The sequence below is a fragment of the Tupaia chinensis genome, unplaced genomic scaffold, assembly GCF_000334495.1.
Source record: "Tupaia chinensis unplaced genomic scaffold, TupChi_1.0 Scaffold000257_1, whole genome shotgun sequence".
In the NCBI taxonomy this organism is placed as follows: Eukaryota; Metazoa; Chordata; class Mammalia; order Scandentia; family Tupaiidae; genus Tupaia; species Tupaia belangeri.
This window is the reverse complement of record NW_006159737.1, coordinates 2,332,148-2,351,543: the sequence shown is the minus strand read 5'-3', so window position 1 is coordinate 2,351,543 and position 19,396 is coordinate 2,332,148. Positions and strand designations below refer to the sequence as shown.

General features: G+C 38.5%; 1 protein-coding gene across 1 annotated transcript in view; it reads right to left on the bottom strand.

Moving 5' to 3' along the window:
• SLC13A1 (solute carrier family 13 member 1) overlaps nucleotides 1–19,396 on the bottom strand; it is a 90,186-nt gene that overhangs the window by 64,399 nt on the left and 6,391 nt on the right. The window contains exon 2 of the mRNA XM_006149209.1: nucleotides 5,660–5,788. Coding sequence (XP_006149271.1) covers nucleotides 5,660–5,788 — 129 coding nt within the window. The remainder of the gene's footprint in view (nucleotides 1–5,659; nucleotides 5,789–19,396) is intronic.

Below are 19,396 nucleotides of genomic sequence, written 5' to 3'. Positions count from 1 at the left end.
TATATATATATATTGCATTCAATCACTATGTATCATTAAAGCATACCCATTTTTAAAAACTGTTTAACATTATTTATTTATTTACTTATTTAATTTGACCAGACAGGGACAGAGCAAGAGAGAGTGAGCGAGAGAGAGAAAGTGAGAAAACAAGCCACCAGTTCCGGAACTTGAACCATGGTGGGAATCCAGTGCCCTTAACCACCATGCTGCCTGCCGGCCCCAGCATACCTCTTAATGCTATAGTTATCTAGATCTCAGCTCTTGGTCCTCTTTGCTTTTCTATTTTCATTCACTTCCTACATGATTTCATCAATTCTTTCAGCTTTAAATAACTTTCAAAGCTGATGACTCTCAGATCTATACCTCCAAATCAGCTCTTCCTCATAAACTCTGGACTCGTTTATATTTGACTGCCTGCTCAACATCTTCACTTAGAACAGCAAATTTTCCAAAAGGTATTTCAAACTTATGATGTGTGTGTTTATAGCTTATTTGTGCAAGAGGTAATACAAGAAGGTGCTGTTGGTTTGCAAATGAGACAAACATGGAGAAAGGTATGTGACATGACTATTCCTGGGAGAGAGTTTCTTTCTCATTTTCCCTCTCTCTCATTCTGTTTCTTTCTTTCTCTGGTGAACACACTTGCTTTATGGCAATTTTTTTTAAAGGAGAAAAAAGAAAAAAGTTCCATATTTGTTAATAATACTCAAATACAATAATATTCTCATCAAAATATAGGTATTTATGGGAACCAGCAGTTAGTGTAATGGCTATGTCGCTGGACTCCCACGTAGTCGACCGTGGTTCGTGTCCCGGACCCGGTGGCTTAAAACTCACACCGGGCGCGTGTGCGTGCGTGCCCAAGATCCCGAGAGGAGAATGGAGGAGAAGGGATTGCGGCGTGACCATCTCCCCTGGGGGGTGATTTCTCGCTTTCTGTCTCTATGTCTCTCTCTGTCTGTCTGGCGAGCACACGCGCCCTACAGTGAAAATCTCTCCAAAAAAAAAAAAAAAGAAAAGAAATAAAAAAAAATATAGGTATTTATCATTGGCCTAATAAATAAAGATAAAACTATAGTGGCCAAAGAGAGAACTGTTTAGTGCTTTGAACTTTGAAGAGGATATGAATGACACATCATACCCACTGACATATTTGAAATTTAAAGATAGTGCAATAGGCTGGAACAAAAGTTTAAAATTCTCCAAACAAATTTCATGAAATATTAAAGCTAATAAGAAATTATGATCCTTAGTTTTTAATCACTCTTTTACATATATTATTTAATTTGATTGTCTATGAGTTGTATGATATCTTTTAAAGAATTATTTATTTAACTTTATTTATTTATTTATTTTAATTTGACCAGAGAGAGACAGAGAGAAAGAGAGAGAAAGAAAGAGCCACCAGGTCTGGTATTCGAACCACCTTCTGGCCCTGAGTTGTATGATATTATCATGTCTTTTTACAAATGCTAAAAGAAGAGTTATGAAGAGGAATATATAATTGTGGGACCAGCAGTTGATGTAGTGGCTATGTCGCTTGACTCCCATGTAGTCAACTATGGTTCGAGTCCCAGACCCGGTGACTTAAACTCACGCCAGGCACATGTGCGTGAGTGCCCAAGATCTCAAGAGGAGAATGGAGGAGAAGGGATTGTGGCGTGGCCATTCCCCCGTGGGGTGATTTCTTACTTTCTATCTCTCTGTCTCTCTCTTTCTGGCAAGCGTATGCATCCAATAGCAAAAACCTCTCCCCCCCCCAAAAAAATAGAAGAATATCATTGGAATCACACAATTAATGGTAACTGTCATGTTAAATTTCAGACTTTCTGACTAAATCTTTAGCTCTTTTTATAATATCCTGTAGCTTTGGTCATCTATTTATAATAAATTGATAAAAGGTAAGTTTTCCTGTCTGAGAAGACCATCACAAGACTGAAGAACAGCTTTCTCAACTAACAGTCTTAAAGACTTTGGTTTGCTGCAAGTTCCAGTTAAGTTTACTAGGTGACAAAAGTCACAAAAAGTCTAAAACAAACCTAAACTAAAATACTAGAGAGGAGACCATAGATTCATTGTTTCTAGAGTGAGCTATTCACTTTTGGTAAGTAATAATAATATATATTTTTTAAAGATGGTGGTTGTATGGAGTTAGAAGTGTTGAGTTTGAAGATGGAAGTTGAGGTCATGAGGTCTTGAAACCATAAAGAAGATATAGAAAGAAATAATATTGATTTTCAAATTCGAACACTATCATGAAACAGAAATATGAGGTTTATTCATGTAATCCTTGATGTTAAAAAAATAAACTTTAATGGTCAAGGTGACTAAGTTTTTTTTTTTTTTTTTTGAGAGGTTTTTGCTATAGGGTGCGTGCGCTCGCCAGTCAGACAGAGAGAGACAGAGAGACAGAAAGTGTGAAATCACCCCCCAGGGGGGATGGCCACGCCGCCATCCCTTCTCCTCCATACTCCTCTTGGGATCTTGGGCACACACTCACATGCGCCCAGCATGAGTTTTAAGCCACCGGGTCCGGGACGTGAACTGCAGTCAACTACATGGGAGTTCAGCGACATAGCCATTACACTAACTGCTGGTCCCAAGGTGACTAAGTTTTAAACTTGGTCTCAATAAAGCAAAGTTGCTTAAAAGTTAAAATTATCCACAAATGGGGATTAACCATGTTCTGATGGTTAAAGTGGCTGGATCCCAAATGGCTTACTGTATGGTTCAAGTCTTGAATTTGGCAACTCGAGAAACATACTAGAGCATATGTGTTCATGCCCTGAATACCAAAAGCAGGGAGGAAAAGAGGAGAAGGGATTGCAGAGTGACCTTTCCCTATGAGCAGTGATTTCTCATCTCTCTCTCTCTCTCTCTTCCTCTCTGTCTCTTTCCAGTGAGCGCATGTACCTACCCACTGGCAATTTTAAAAAAAAATCCAAAAATGGTGTGGATTTTCTTGTAAGTGGTAGGGGACCACAACCTAGAAAATCTTCAAGCACTTCCTGAATGATTTCATTTGTTAGAGACATTGTGTAAGGAATCATTGTGCCAGGAAAAAATTGACCCAGGAGAACTCCCTTCCAAGTCTAAGAGTCTCTGACTGTTTAATTAGTCTGAGACTAGTACCTCTGGGGATAAATGACTTTTAGGCAGGTATCTGCAGCCAGAGTAATGCAGGTACTATTGAAACCTGCAGTTTTGTTGCCTCCACACATCATGAAAAGACAGAGATAAATGTCGTTGACAGCTTCCACAGAGGTAGACCTTCCTTCCTAAGTACCCTTTTCCTCCTGTTTCCCACAGATGTTTCTAAGTCTCCTCTTAAGGAAGTTTGCTGAAAATGACCTGTGATTTCAATTATTCTCCTATCTTTCTGGATCTCTTTTAAAAAGTCAGTTTAATGACCAGCAGATGGTGTAATGGTTACATTGCTGGACTCCCATATAGTTGACTGTGGTTTGAGTCCCAGACTTGGAGGCTTAAAATTCACACTAGGTACATGGGTGTGGGTGCCCAAGATCCTGAGAGGAGAATGAAGGAGAAGGGATTACAGCATGGCCACTGACCCCTGGGAAGGGGTGATTTCTTGCTTTCTTTCTCTCTGATTCTCTCTGTCTCTCTGGTGAGTGCATATCACTATAGAAAAATCTTTCACTATAAAAAAGAAAGAAGAAAAGAAAAAAAGAAAGAGAAAGAAAAAGTCATTTTAGTCTGTTTTGTTGCCATTAAATCATAAAAGACAAGTGTATAACTGATAAACTTCACAATCTCTGAAACAGAATCACCCATCCAGTGAGAACAGGGATTAACAATTTGAAGCTTTTTTTTTTTTTTGAGTAGTTGCCATCTCTTTTTAATGCTTTATTTATTTATTTTTATTCATGATATGGACTATAAGCATGAGAGAGAAAGAGAGAGAAGAAAGGGAGCTAGCACCCTCAACAGGGCCTGGTTATGCCACAATTATATTTCCCCCAATTCTCTATCATGTCAGGATCCTGGGCACCCACACTCCTGCCTGGTTTAAAGCCATCAGGGCTGGGATTCAAACCCTGGTTGGCCATGTGGGTTCTGGCTTTCTCTGTACAGTCTAACCATGGCACCATGGGGCTGGTCCTCCTTTTTTTTTTTCCTAATTCCCTTTAATAAGAGCCATTTAAGAACTTTCTTAGATTATAGATCTCACATGTCGTGGACAGCAGGAGGTCAGTCTATGAGTAAGAGGAATGGAGTATTTCCCTGTTGGTACTCTCTTCCAAATCAACGGTGGTCTCAAGTGGGCTGGACTGAGGTATATATCATGCTGGGTAAAATCTCTTCACAATCTAAATGATGTATAGTGATTTAATGTATGAATATAATAAAAAATATATAAATAATAAAATTTAAAAAAAAAGAAAAAGAAAGAAATGACAAAAGAAAAAAAAAGTCAAGATTAGAAAAAGGGGGAAAATGCAGTAAGACAAAAAGAACACAGAGGATCATGCATGCAAAAAGATGAGTTTGGGCTCCAAAATGGGGAAGAATGACAGAATGATAAGGAAAGGAACAGCTCCTCTCGCAGAAAGAACTGTAATCCACGGATTAGCTAAAGAAAAATCTTTTTTTTTTTTTTTGAGAGGTTTTTGCTATAGGGCGCGTGCCTCGCCAGACAGACAGAGAGAGACATAGAGACAGAAAGCGAGAAATCACCCCCCAGAGGGGATGGTCACACCATAATCCCTTCTCCTCCATTCTCCTCTCGATATCTTGGGCACGCATGCATACGCGCCCGGCGTTGAGTTTTAAGCCCCCGGGTCCGGAACACGAATCGCGGTCGACTACGTGGGAGTCCAGCAACATAGCCATTACGCTAACTGCTGGTTCCCAGAAAAATCTTTCTCTCATTAAAGACAGTTAAGTCTCAAGATAGCTGGACCCAGGCTGAAGGTAGCAGTCCAAAGGTAATAAAATGTATGGCCTGGCAATGTCAAACTTGACATGTTTCCCTGACATGTTGCAGCTGTGACTTAAACAGTTGTTTACTAGGTGACCGGAGACTGCATGAAGTTATTCTGGTTTCAATGCATTTCATGTTTTTAATGGGAAACTGAATCTATTTGCTTCAGATGGGTATCCTTCGATTGTATAAAGGTAAGAAACTCCTCTCAGTATGAATAAACTCCTCTCAGTAAGAACAAAATAGAAATGCATGCAAAAGTTAATTTGGTTTTATATTTTGAAATGGCAGGTTTCTGGAAAGAAAATGGGGAAGCTTTTTGGGTGTTGTTGTTAAAAAAAATTTTTTTTTCTTCTAATATTGAGTGACTGAATTCTGCTGAATAATAGAAGCTTATGCAGGGCAGGAGATGAACTAGCTGACCCTTTGGTTGGGAGAAAGGCATCAGGCATTGATGTTAGCGAAAGAAGATGGGACATTCATTTTTTCTTGCTGACACACTCTATTCAAGAAATTTCAGCCTGTTTCTGTTCCCCAAAGGCAGAGACACATATAGAATCCCAGAGGGGAGAAACAACTGGAATTTTTAGGGACTTCTGTGGAAGCCTTATCAATAGGATTGCTACTCATTTCCCAAATGAATTTTGCCTATGGAAATCTCAGTCCAAGGTAGGAAATCTAATCATGAGAGAGGGTTTCTGGAGAACTTACCGTCTTAGAAGGCATGACCCCAAACATGGGTAACATTAAAGCAGGCAGCAAAGCTGTTACTGACAGAGGCAAAGCTTCTGTGAGCCAGAATACAGCAACAACGAACAGTGTGTAGGCGCATTCTGCTTCCTGGAAAGAAGGAAGGTGAGACAAAAAGGTGAAATAACAAGGCTGAGAAATCATTGTTCACATCATAACCCTGTTTGCTAGATGGTGCCATGTCACAAGAAAGGAAGAAGCTCAGAAAACTTCTGCATCTTTAAGTTGCTGCAAATAGTCATTTCTTAGGGGTAGTAAGAGCCAAATTTGGATAAACATGAAAAAGTGAAGACAGGAAAAAAGTATTGCTTCCTTCATATTTCCTTCAAAATAGATAACATCATCTAGTCAATTTTACGAGCTCATACTATTATACGTGGATGTGTATACCTACCTTTATTTGGTTTATACATTCCCAGTACTTCTGGAGTACAGAATAGCCATGTGACAGCCTTTCCTTGGGGCAGGGCACCTGCCTTTCATTGTATTCCTTGGTGCCTGGGTGGGTGGGACTCATGCCCATACCTTCCTTTCCTAATTAATAGGGGAAAATCAAATTGGGAAAACCCTTTCTGTACCTTGTCTCAGAGAAAAGGAAATGGCAAGTTATGTGCATGGATGAACCTGAATTCAGCTCATAAGTGGCCAACACTAAGAAGTGAAGTGAAGGGTTTTCTGCCATGCTTTTTGAGAAAGATGTCAGGTTAGTGGGAAATTGGAGAGAGAAGGAACTGTTTCTAAGCTTAGTATAAAACTGTAGGTTTCTGTCTTAAGACATTGTTAAAAAAGAGTGTACAACTCAACATTTTATTGATTTATTAATATATAGATAATTGTGATATGAAATTGCCAAGTGTGTACAAAATGACCAATAAAATTAGCATCTATTATATGACTATTTTACTCTCATACTGTTTACTCTGCAAATTCTGAGTTGCATTTAAAAATTTTACAAGAACTGTCATTTGGATTTAAGGAAGTTTTTAATTGAAGGTTTATACAATTTCTAGCTCTGCTGCCCTCTGGTTCACCTTCCTCAGGATGAGGTCTCTAGGCTTGGCGTTTCCTCATCCAGAGGCCCTGCTCCTTCACTGAGTTTTTAAGAAATCCTTAAGAAGTCAGGATTATGTCATATCTTCATTATATTATATATTTTTAAAAGAGAAAGAATAAAAATGTTTTGGTGTTGACAGTTTTATATTGAGTCTGTCTCTATGGTCTTGACAAACAATAAAATAGCAAAACAAAGCTGAGTCTTTTCAGAATCTTCCTAAACCACTCGAGAGAATTGTGAATAGTAACATAATTTAAATTGCCAGTATAGGAAAACAAACAACAAAGAAAACCTGCCCATATTCTTTTAGAGAACACATAGAGGGACCCGCAGATGGATTAATGGTTACGTTTCTTGACTCCCACATAGTCGACCATGACTCAAGTCTGAACCTGATGGCTTAAAACTCACCCTAGATGTGTGTGCTTGCATGCTCAAAATCTGAGAGGAGAGTGGAGGAGAAGGGATTGGGCGTGGCATCCCCCTGGAGGGCAATTTCTTGCTTTCTGTCTCTCTGTCTCTCTCTGTGTCTCTGGTGACCACACGTGCCCTATAGCAAAAATCTCTTTAAAAAAGAGAGAGAGAGAGAGAGAACATATGGAGAACTCAAAAACTCCTCTTTATATCTTCATATTTTCTATCATATTGGCAAAGACATGTTTCAAAGTGAAAGTGGACCTTTTGACCATCTCTCGCCCAAGATATTGAAGGACCAGAGTGACTCTATTTTGTTAGACCTGCCTTGCTGAGAATCTGTGCCATTTTAAGGAGGTGAGCCAATCGTGTAGGAGAAAGTCATAAGACCATCACCCCACTGGGGCTGGCCAATGATAAGAAATAAAGGAAATACCAGAGACCGGAAGTAACTTTCTTGCCAATCAGTAAAAGACAACTACATTCCTTGAAATCTACAGCCAATGTGTAGCTGCCTGAATGCATTCCTCAGCACCCCTCGACCTCCCCCACAACAGCCAAATAAAAACCCAGCCCAACTAACACCAGAGCTCTCAACTCTGAACCCTCTGTGCCGGTAAGATTGGGAGTCCTGGCTCGAGCCCAAATAAAAGTGAACCTTGTGTATTTACATCAGAATCGGCTCCTTGGTGGTCTCTTAGGAATTCCGAAACCAGGGTACAACACTACAACCACCCAGTCTCTTGGTCTTAAATATCCACTTGTCATTTTTATTCTCAATCTATTCTCCATCTCCACTACATGCCACTACTGGAGGCAAGGCTGTTATGAAACTAGATCATCTTCCAAGAATCCATCTTGATTTTGTTAATTTCTTGTACAAAGCCAGAGTAAGGGTCTAGCTACCTGGCATCTAACTGGAGCAACAATCTAGAAGGGTCTGATGAAACATCAGAAAAACAAATAGAATATATAGTGCTTGCTAATTCTGTTCATCACATGTAACCCTTGAGAGAAGTCTTCAAATTTATATCATCATGGGTCTCCTTTGCCAGGTAATCATACTCTGCTCAGCAGGGGCACCATGGTGACAGAATAAAAAGCAACTTTTGATTATTAAATAATTAATACCTGGACTATTTTCATATTTTAACTTGCTCAACCCCGACATATCAATTTAGTCAATGGCTTTCAGTTGATAATTGGAAACAATTTAAACTCTTCTTCTTCTTTCTTTATTTAATAATGAGAATACAGAGGGAACTCAAGCAGCTTATCAAAAAAAAAAAAAAAAAAAAAGACCAACCCAATTAAAGGAGGGAAAATGAGCTGAACAAACAACTCTAAGGAGAGCACACAAACAATGAAAAAGCATATTAAAAAAATGCTCAACATCCTCATTCTAAGAGAGATGCAGATCGAAACCACAATGAGATACCACCTAATCCCAGTCAGTATGGCAAAGATTAAAAAAAAGAAAAGAGAAGAGAAAAGAAAAAAGAAAAGAAAAGAAAAGAAAAGAAAAGAAAAGAAAAGAAAAGAAAAGAAAAGAGAAGAGAAGAGAAAAGAAGTGTTGGCAGTCTGTGGTGATGGGAACTCTCCTACATTGTTGGTTGATTTGTAAATTGGTCCAGCCACTCTGGAGAACAATATGGAGTTTCCTCAAAAACCTACAAATAGAACTACCTTATGATCTAGTAATTCCACTCCTGGGCACCTACCCAAAGGACTAAAGAATGCTCAGTCAGAAAAGTGCTTGCACATCTATGTTTCCTGTGATATTATTCACAATTGGTAAGACATGGAACCAACCCAAATGTCCAAAATAGTTTAATGGACTGAAAAAGTGTGGCATATTTGCTCTATGAAATATTACTCAGTCATAAAAAAAAATACCCTGACCTTTGATAGACAGTGGACAAATATAGAAGATTTACTGCTGAGTGAAGCAAGCCAGGCTATTAAAGAGAGACATTATATGTCTCCAGGTAATATATACTGACTGTCTGCATTAAAGTGGAAACTGAAAGCTTAAAGGATATAGAAGCATGGAAAATAGTTATGGGTACTGGAGTGGAGGAGTCCAAACTGGTGGGGTCCCAGGATCTGTTTTGAGCCTTTGACCTTTTGAGAACAGCTTGGGTGGGCTCATCATGTTGGCAAGGCCACTTGTTGTATGCTCCAGAGACTGCGGTAGCCTTGCTGGGAAGCGACCTCCCTCTGACTCCGTGATATACTACTATAAAAGAATTACATAGCTCTCTTATACATCCTGAGTATATGATAAGATTTCCCCAAAGTCCCCCCAACTGCTCCCCTTTGCCCTGACCACCTACTGTTAATTACAATGCTTCATCCCTGCGGTCACAATAGAGGGTGTGCTAAAGTCACATCTAAGCAGAAATCTTTTTGACCTTTGAAGGCCTTTCAAGATACACTTAACATAAGCTTAAAAATAACCTTTTTGGCCAAAACTGGCCCAGGACACTTCTGACCCACGGTAGCTAATGTTCTAATAAAATACGTAACAGTGGTGCCACAAGTACAATAGAATGCTTAAGCATGCCACAAACCCACCTTAAAGTTCTTCATTAACTTGTTAGTCACTTTACTGCCAGTTTAAAAAGCTGTCCCCACCCTTACCAAGTGAACAATAGTATCACCCCTTTAAAATATATTAGGATTCCTTGAATTAAGCTTTAGATCCCTATAAAATAATATAAGTGCCATTCTTTACTGAGATCCATCTGAACTAACATCTATACTTGAGATTTTCTTTTCTCAGCATTGTGCTCAGTAATTACAAGATGGCTGCCACCGCATCAGCTGATAATTATCTCTGCTTGTTGGAGCTGCTTTCCCGAAACTGCATTTCATGAAGACCCGCCTACATTAAACGAACAATTGCGGAACTACAATAGTCCCACCCTTAATCCAATGCTGAATGGAACCTATGTTCCCTATTGTTAAAACTTTATGTACTGAATAATTAAAACACACAGCCCCTCACCCATTTACTTGCATGTATCACATTTTCAATAAAAAGGCATGATGATGCTTAGCAGTTGTCACTCTACAGAGAGCTATCTCTGAGAAATGTCCAACTCAGGACGTGCATGAAAAGGCACCGAGGCCTTAGTCTTCCTTTCCTGCGCCGGCTCTGACAAGTCAACCCACCCCTGCAGAGGCTGGACCCCAGCACTGGAGATAGTGTAGGAGGAGGAAAAGGAGTGGAGTGTGAGAAAAGAAATTAAAGAGAGAAATAAATAGGCAGGACATTTATGAGATAAAAAATATATTGTTATCTGTTGATAATGTGCATTGTATCCTCAACTGGACTGATGTGATATATGTATATACATCATCTTGCATTCAGAGCCACCTTTACTCTAATTGTAATGAGACCTACCCAATATTTTCTGAGATCTACTATCTAGATTCAGAGTCTTCATACATCTTCTTGATGTTTGGATTTTGATTCCTACTCTTCATAATGACCTTTTTTTGGAATTCCAATTCATAACATTCAGCCAGGTGGTATACAGCAAGCCCACAGATTCCATCTGCCTATTCCCATATTCTGAACCTTTTGACCTTTATTTGACTGTTTAGAGAAAACAATTGTAAACTGATAGCCAAGTCTAGAAAGAACATTCAGTTTATTTGACTCAATCCTTTGTGTATGAGTGTGTGTGTCTATGTTTGAGTCAGGATATTACAAACCAACAGATTTAATACTAAAAGTAAAGTCTGAATTTCTGGCTACTTTAAAAATGCTAGACGTTTTATAACAATTGGAATTATATTCTTCCCTATAGCAAAACTTTTCTAGATTTGAAGGGAGCTTATCTTTTATGTAGATTGCCTGTGCTTTCTAGTTCCTTATAGAATTACCACACCACATCACTCCTTGGCTTTTATTAACATTTTAGTAAAACCTTTGGTAAGACAAATGCTGCCTGAGCTATAGACTAGTGGTTAAGGAAACCTGATACCTCGTGGCCAACCACGATTTAAAACCCATCCCAACAGCTAAGAAAAACCATTACTGATGTGCGTGCATGCATCCTATGAATCCCAGAAAGATGAAGAAATGGAGACAGGATTGTGGTGTGACAACATGTCCTTGGTGGGGAGAAGGGGGGCACTCTTTCTCTCCTCTCTCTCTGAATTGCTGTCTCTCTGGGGAGCACACATATCCTCTGGCAATTAAAAAAATGGAAAAGTAAAAGAAGAAAGAGAAGAAAGAGAAAAACACTGCCTACCTGCCCTGCCTTTTAAATTTTGCTTTAGTATCCCAGAGTCCCCCCTCAGATTACTCATTTGGATTTTCCCGTCTACCTGTCATTTTGTCCATGAACCAGTAGCATCAGCATGATATGAGAGCTTGTGAGAAAGGCAGGATATCAGGCCCTTCCCTAGACATGCAGATCAGCATTTTTAAGTTCCCCATGTGATTCTTATCCAGGTTAACGTTTAAGAGGCATTGGATTACACCCATTTCCATACTTTGCCTCTCATCTTTAACCCTGGGTTCAAATGACATTCTTCCAGGTGATGTCATCTGCTGAAGTTAAATGCCTAGATTTATAACCTGTGTGGAAAACTTGTCCATTATTCAATGTGAAGTTCAAATTAATGTCTCATCCACGCAGCTTCTCCCAAATACACATGGGTATTTCATAGTTTTGCAAATAAGTCCCAAAGGGTTTTAACTACTGATGGCTAAAGCACCGTATCTGTATTGTTTCTGATATTTGTGTTCCTAGAGTTTTGGGGAATTGGCCTACTTTTCATGCCTAAAGGAACCTGAAGTTGTAGAAAGGAAGGAAATCAAAATTACTTCCTTCAGACTACTCTTTAGTGAGTAGGATGACCATCTGTCCAAGTTTTCTCAGGACAGTGATGGTACACATCCATTGCACAGGTGTCTCTTTAAGTTAGCAGCCCCTTCCATTTTCAAAAATGTCCTGATAATTAGTAAAGTGGCTGATAATTCAATATAGTCTTCCAATGGTTGAGTAATTAACAGGTTTTCTGATGAAGAACAAACTTTAGAAGTTGTGCAACTCTGCTGCAACTCCTAAGGGATGGTGGATGTGTGATTCATAGAAGCTGCAATGAGGCAGAGCATAAAGTAGCTTCATTCTGTCACTGCAGATTCCATAATCTCATCATACTCTACCATCTTTGTCTCCTGTTGACAGTTTCAATCCCTCTCTTTCTTCACAAACCCCCACTCCTAAAACAAAACCACCACACAACTACTTACTACCCCACCACTACCACCATCACAAGAGAACAATGATAAAACAACAGTAAAGGTCAATTATCCAGTGAGGTAGAGTGTGGGTGAATCTTTTTTCCCCCTTTTACCCCTAAAGTCTGGTGGAAGTCACTTATACATAAATACAGCTGATATCCTTATTAGAATTAACTCTACAATCATCATAAGTAAACATTTGAATCAAATTCTGTTGTAAAGCTATAGGGGTCTTCAAAAGACCATGGAAAATGTGTATTCTGAGAAAGCTATGCATGGATTTCAATTTGTGTGTGTGTGTGTGTGTGTGTCCACTGAAATTAACTTGTAGCATAATTTCACTTTTTCATAAACTTTCTGAAGTCCTCTTATAGAAAAATATTTTAGTATTACAAATCCTGCTGCTGAGTGATAGCAACAAAAATGTCTACTTTTATCTTATTTATTTATTGTGGAAAAAATATAGAAAGAAAAATTTCGACTAAAGTAACCTAACATGTTTTTTAAAAATCATGATTCTTTCTCAAAATACTACTTAATGCAAGTAAAAAAACATCAAGAAATGGACAGATTGTGACCCATCTGAAAAGATTCTGGGTTTCTGTACCAGGACCTACATGTACAGACGAGATAAATACACATGTTCCTGCAATCTAGGCTGACTGAGGCTGGTGATGAGTCACTACATGAAGACCCTGTCTTAGGTTCCTATCTCTCTTTGTCCTTCCCATGCATTCTCTCTCTCTCTCTCTCTCTCTCTCTCTATCTCTCTCTCTTTCCATGTGCGTGTGTGTATGTGGGCTTCTCATAAAAGAAATAAATATTCTTAAAAAAAAAAAAGAAGAAGAGAAGCCCAGGAAACTCCCCAAAATAAAAATACCAGTTGTCTGTCCTAAAATCTCTACACCCCCTACCACTTAGAAAAGTTATATCAAGAAGTGCAGCAAACAAACCACTCCCAGGAAGACAGGGGCAGCTGTGTAGGAAACAGATATTGTTTAATAGAGTTCACAAGCTCAGATGAGGCATTCTGTTGCTTAACCCTGGTTGCCTGCTCTGTGCGTGTTCACTGTGCCTCCTGGGCTCATTTATATCCATCTCAGCTTTCCTACTGCAAGACGTTTTCCTCATACTAACAAAGTGACAAAGTTTTATGAGCAGCTTATATACTCATAAATTCTATCATAACACAGTATTCAAAATTTGTAGTACTATGTTTTAAAACCAGTTTTCAAAATTATTATATATTTAGAACATATAGAAAACAATAGAACAAATGTATCGCACACCTCTTTGTATTTAACAAATGCTGATATTTTGCCATTTTTTTTGAGTTTGCCTCTTAGCTGGGGAGGGCTGAAAACCTGCAGTGGATTGTGGTCTTGAGACCACGCTGGGAGTGCTGGCTGTCTTTCATGGAAGAAATAAATGAATAAACTTTTTAAAAAAAATCAAAGTTTGGGACCAGCAGATAGCAAAATGGCTATGTTGCTGGACTTCCATGTTGTCAACCATGATTCGAGTCCCAGACCTGGTGGCTTAAACTCAAGCCAGGCGTGTGTATGTGTGTGGCCAGAATCCTGAAAGGAGAACGGAGAAGAGATTGCGGCATGGCAATCTCCCTGGAGTAGGGGGATTTCTTGCTTTCTGTCTCTCTGTCTCTCTCTGTCTTTTTGGCGAGCACACGCACTCTATAGTAACAACTTCTCCAAACTAATAATAATAATAATAATAATAATCGAAGTTTACTCTATATATTAGTTTGTAGCTTCCCTTTTTTACTTAATATTTTATGTACCTCAAAAGCCTATATACTTACACATGTAGAGCTATTGTTATTTTATCTTAAATAAGGATGCAGTATTCCTTTTTATTAACATATTATTTGTCCATTTTCCTACTGATGCTTGTTTGACCTACCCACCCCCACAATTTTTTATTATTATAAAGCTATCTTTATACCTATCTCCACATGGATACAGGAAAAAGATTTTCTCTGCTTGAGTAGGAAACTAGTAGTGAAATTTCTGAGTGGAAGTGGTCCATTTTAACTTTGCTAGGCATTACCCATTTGGCATCTACAATGGTTGTACAAGTTTTTGTTAACACTCACAATGTGAGAAAGTCCATTCCACCAAACTCATATTGAACTAATTTATTCATTTGACTATCCTCTTCATCCTCTTATGAAAGACCCATTTCTTGAAATATTACTCCCCTCAGGATCAGGATATAAAGTATAGTACTATGAACCAAAGGATACATACCATGACTTTAAGCTTAATGATAATCATAAGGCGCACTCTAGTGCCTCACAGGGTATATACCACATGTCCCACAGCTGTAGGATACAACTTGGCCCCTGATTGGGGGATTTGCAGAAAACAGGGCTTCTTCAGCTCAGATATAACTTCCATAAACAAGGCTTATTCCTACATGAAACATTTAAACTTCCTAACTGAACTGAGCTGAAGATAGGTATAAGAAAGAGGGAAGAATCTCCCAAATTCTGAGGAAGATCTCTGTATGTCCCTCCTAATCAGATGGTCATCTGATGATCTGGACTGACCTGGTCCTCTTCTTCATCTTGAAGAAAAAGTGTTGCAGAATGAACACACTGCTCAAGTACCAGATCATGTTGAAGATCCATTTTTGTTACAAATCTATCAAAGGATCAGAAGCTGGTTTACCACGATTCCTGGTAACTCCAAACGTGACTTATATGTTAAAGTTATTTTTTTTCTTTTTCCATAACTTCAAAGACCATATATTTAACTTCTAGGATATCTAACCAATTATATCTTTTTTTTAAAGAAGTTTTTGCTATAGGGTGTGTGAGCTCACCAGACAGACAGAGAGAGACAGAGAGACAGAAATTGATAAATCACCCCCCCCCCCGGGGGGATGGCCATGCCAAAATCCCTTCTCCTCCATTCTCCTTTTGGGATCTTGGGCACACATGCACATGCACCCAGCATGAGTTTTAAGCCACAGGGTCCAGGACTCGAACTGCAGTTGACTACATGGGAATCCAGTGACATAGCCATTATGCTAACTGCTGGTCCAACTAACCAATTATATCTTATAGTCATTTGTTCTTGCTTATATTTCTATTTTAAAAAATAATTTTTGTGTGTGTATGTGTGCTTTTTTCCTTCCTGATTATTCTATTATTTTCATTTTACTTGGAGAAATTTCAATCTAAGTTGATTGTGTCAATCTCTCTCATCTTATTGTATTTGGAAATTTTATTCTCAAATTGCCTCTATTCAGTAGTTGTTTTGTTTTCACGTGTTTTCTTTCTGCACTCATTGTTTCTCATCTGGGCATTTTACATACTTGCTTCCAGTCAGTCTTTGGTTCTCAGTCCAGAGTGAGTCTTTTCATGGCAGCTTGGGGTTCTTCTCCTGCCTTGATAACCCAGATCCAGTCATCTAACTGGGTCAGTAGCTTGAGTGAGGTCCTGGCTGGTCAGCTGGACAGTATCTGCTTCCTATGAGCCACAACACACAATCTCTCTCTCTCTCTTTTTTTTTTTTTTCCTTTCCAGCTTTGAGAAGACCACTCTCTAGCCCTTAGTTTCTAGCACTGAACCTGGCTCTGACCCCAGAATGATGTGATGTGGAAGCATTTTAGACCGCAGGTTCTCACCTTCATGCCACTTATTTGTTTTTCTGACATATTCTAATGTACATATTCTTTTGATTTTTATAAAGCAAAACTTACAAAACTTTTTTTTAACAGAGAATGTCATTATTTTGTCTGTTAAAAGACTTTTTTTCCTTTGCCTCTCTCAGCAATCCTCTACTGCCCTCTCTACCACCCACTTCCTTACTGTCTCTGGTATCTACACTTATCCTCTTTACTAGCACATCTTTAGACCTTTCATTTTCTGTCATAGAGTATAGTTATTTGGTGCATATTGATTTGGAATATCAACGTGTATCTTTCAAAGTCTGGCTCACTTCACTAAACATTAAGTCATCCATATTTGTCCATTTTGAATAAAACAATCAGATCTCATTGTTTCTTATGGCTGAGTACTAGCCCATTATGTATATGTACTAGTTTTTCAACTCAGTCATCATTTTTTGAACACTTGGCTGATTCCAAGTCTTAGCAATTGTGAATATTTCTGCAATAAACATGGATGTGCAAGTATCTTTCTGACTGAGTGTTTTCTTATACTTTGGGTAAATACCAACTAGTGAGACTACTGGGTCAGATGGCAGTTCAATTTTTAGGTTTTCGAGGAGCCTCTATATTGTTTTCCATGGAGGTAGTACTCATTACATTCCCACCAACAATGTAAGAGTGCTCCCTTTTCACCACAACCTCACCAGCACTTGTTTTTTTTTTTTTTAATTTTTTTGATCCTAGCCATTCTAACTGGGGTTAAATGGTATCTTATTGTGATTTTAATTTGCATCTCACTATCCAACTTCAAAATATTTTACAAAGCAGTGATAATCCAAACAGCACAGTGCTGGCACAAAAATAAACACAGACTAATGGAACATAATAGAGAATCCAGACATAAATCCTAAATCATATAACCAACTGATCTTTGACAAAGGGTACAAGACAATGCATTGGAGAAAAGAAAGTCTTTTCAGCAAATGGTGCTGAAAAAACAGGATATCAACCTGCAGAAAAATAAAATTGGACCCCTATCTCTTACCAGTAACAAGAATCAACTCAAAATGGATCAACAATTTAAATGTAAAGTCTCAAACTATAAAAGTACTAGTAGAAAACTTAGGGAAAACTCTTGAAGACATTGAAATAGGCAAAGATTTTTTAAATAAGCACGGGAATAATCCCCAAAATAGACACATATTATTAAATCAAGCAAAAAAAAATTGTAGCAAAGGAAACAATAATTACAGTGTAAAGATAACCCTCAAGATAGGAGGAAATATTTTTAAATTATTCCTCAGATAAAGAATAAATAGAGAACTCAAAAATCTCACCCAATAAACAAAAAGAAGAATAATCACCCAATTAAAATATGGGCAAACGAGCTGAAGAGTCAACTCTCCAAAGAATACATATGAATGACCAGAAATGTGATTTATTTTCTGTTTAGAGTGGAGAAGAGACTTGGGATAGGAGAATTCTAATTATATAAAGCCTCACTAGACTGTTGATCATAGATTATATTTCTAGAAAAACTTATTTAAAATACGAATATACCTGCCCTGTAAACAAACTGTTTTCTGACTTATGATTAAGGAAGAGGATGGAAAAATATTGGGTTGTTGGAAAGGTCATGACATATTTTTTCTATGCAATAATTCATGATTTCTTACTAAATGCCAGATACAGCTCTTGGTATTCCATATGGCTTATTTAGTCCTCATCAAAATTCTGTGGGATCGGTACTGTAATTCATGATGAGCTAAGGTTCAGTTATTCCATTGCTAGTATGTAATAGAGCTGGATTCAGTCCAAGTATATAGTCCATGACAGTATATAATTTTTAAACGTACTGCCTTATTCTCAGGACTTAAAACAATACTGGGCATAGTGGCAGGTGGTGTGGGGGTTAAGGTGCTGGATCCTACATATCCAACTATGTGGTTTGAGTCCAGGACCTGGCAACTTTAAAATTATCCCAGGTTTGGGACCAACAATTGGCATAATGGCTATGTCACTGGATTCCCCTATACTGAGGTTAGAGTCCTGGACCCCATGGCTTAAGCTCACACTGGGCGTGTGTGTGTGTGTGTGTGTGTGTGTGTGCCCAAGATCTCGAGAGGACAATGGAGGAGAAGGGACTGCAGCGTGGCCATCCTCCCTAGGGGGTGATTTCTTGCTTTCTGTCTCTCTCTCTCTCTGTCTTTCTGGTGAGTGCATGCACCTTATAGGGAAAAAAAAAAAACTCTCCAAAAAAGGAAAAGAAAAATTATCCCAGGTGCATGGGTTTGCATGCTCAAAATCCTTAGAGGAGACTGGAGGAGAAGGAATTGTGGTATAGTTATTCCCCCGGGGGATGATTTCTCACTTTTTTTCTCTCTCTCCTCTCTCTTCCTTTCTCTTTATCTCTCTCTTTCTCTAGCAAGTGCATGTGCCCTATAGAAAAAAATACTGGCACATTATGTGCTCAATAATGTAGTAATATTAGTTGAGTGCATAAAGTTCCCTATGTTGTGCCCACTGTTGTTATTTCTGTGTCTTAATCTATAGGTAACATACTTAGGCATAGGACTCCTTAGCACAGGAACCTCTTTTTCTTTGCCTTGTCCCTTCTTGTTTTTTCCTCCCCTACTTGCCTGGCACTGGGAATCTTGCCCTCACTCCAGTGTGTGAAAGTCTTTCCATTTTGCCCAGAGCTCTCGTTTCTCTCACCACCGAATAGAACATAGACTAATTCCCCATAGCTGATATTCTCTCTTCTCAGCCCCCATTTAATAGTATTATAGTACTATCTTGTCCTGTTTCAAGTGCAGCCAGTGCACTTACTGAAAAGGCAGAAAAGTATGACTATGACTAGGCAATTTGGATAATGACTTTTTTTCCTTCCTTACAAAGTTCTGACTGTCAAATTATCTTAGAAAATGTGGCTGATTAGACTTAAAAATCACCTTGGTTCTATTTTAAATTATAGCTCTGGATGGAATTGAAATATAAATTCAGCCTTAAAATATAGGTTTTTTCACCCTTTCCCTTTTTTTTTAATGACACACTGACTGATATTTGGGAGTAATTTGGCTGATGAATTAGTACGTATGTGGGTGCAATCTCTTCTCAGCACAGCGTGAGAAAAGCAGGACCAATCACTGGCCTCACTCACTGCAATTGAGTTTCTAAAGAGAATGCAAAGCAATTAAGAAAGGAGAAAAATCGTGCATTCTAAATCCGCGTGCTGTAAGAAAAACACTATTATTATTTGACAGAGCTGGTAAAGGGCTTTGCATGGCTTGTGATATATACCTGCCCTTGCTGCAGCAGTATTTCTCAAAAC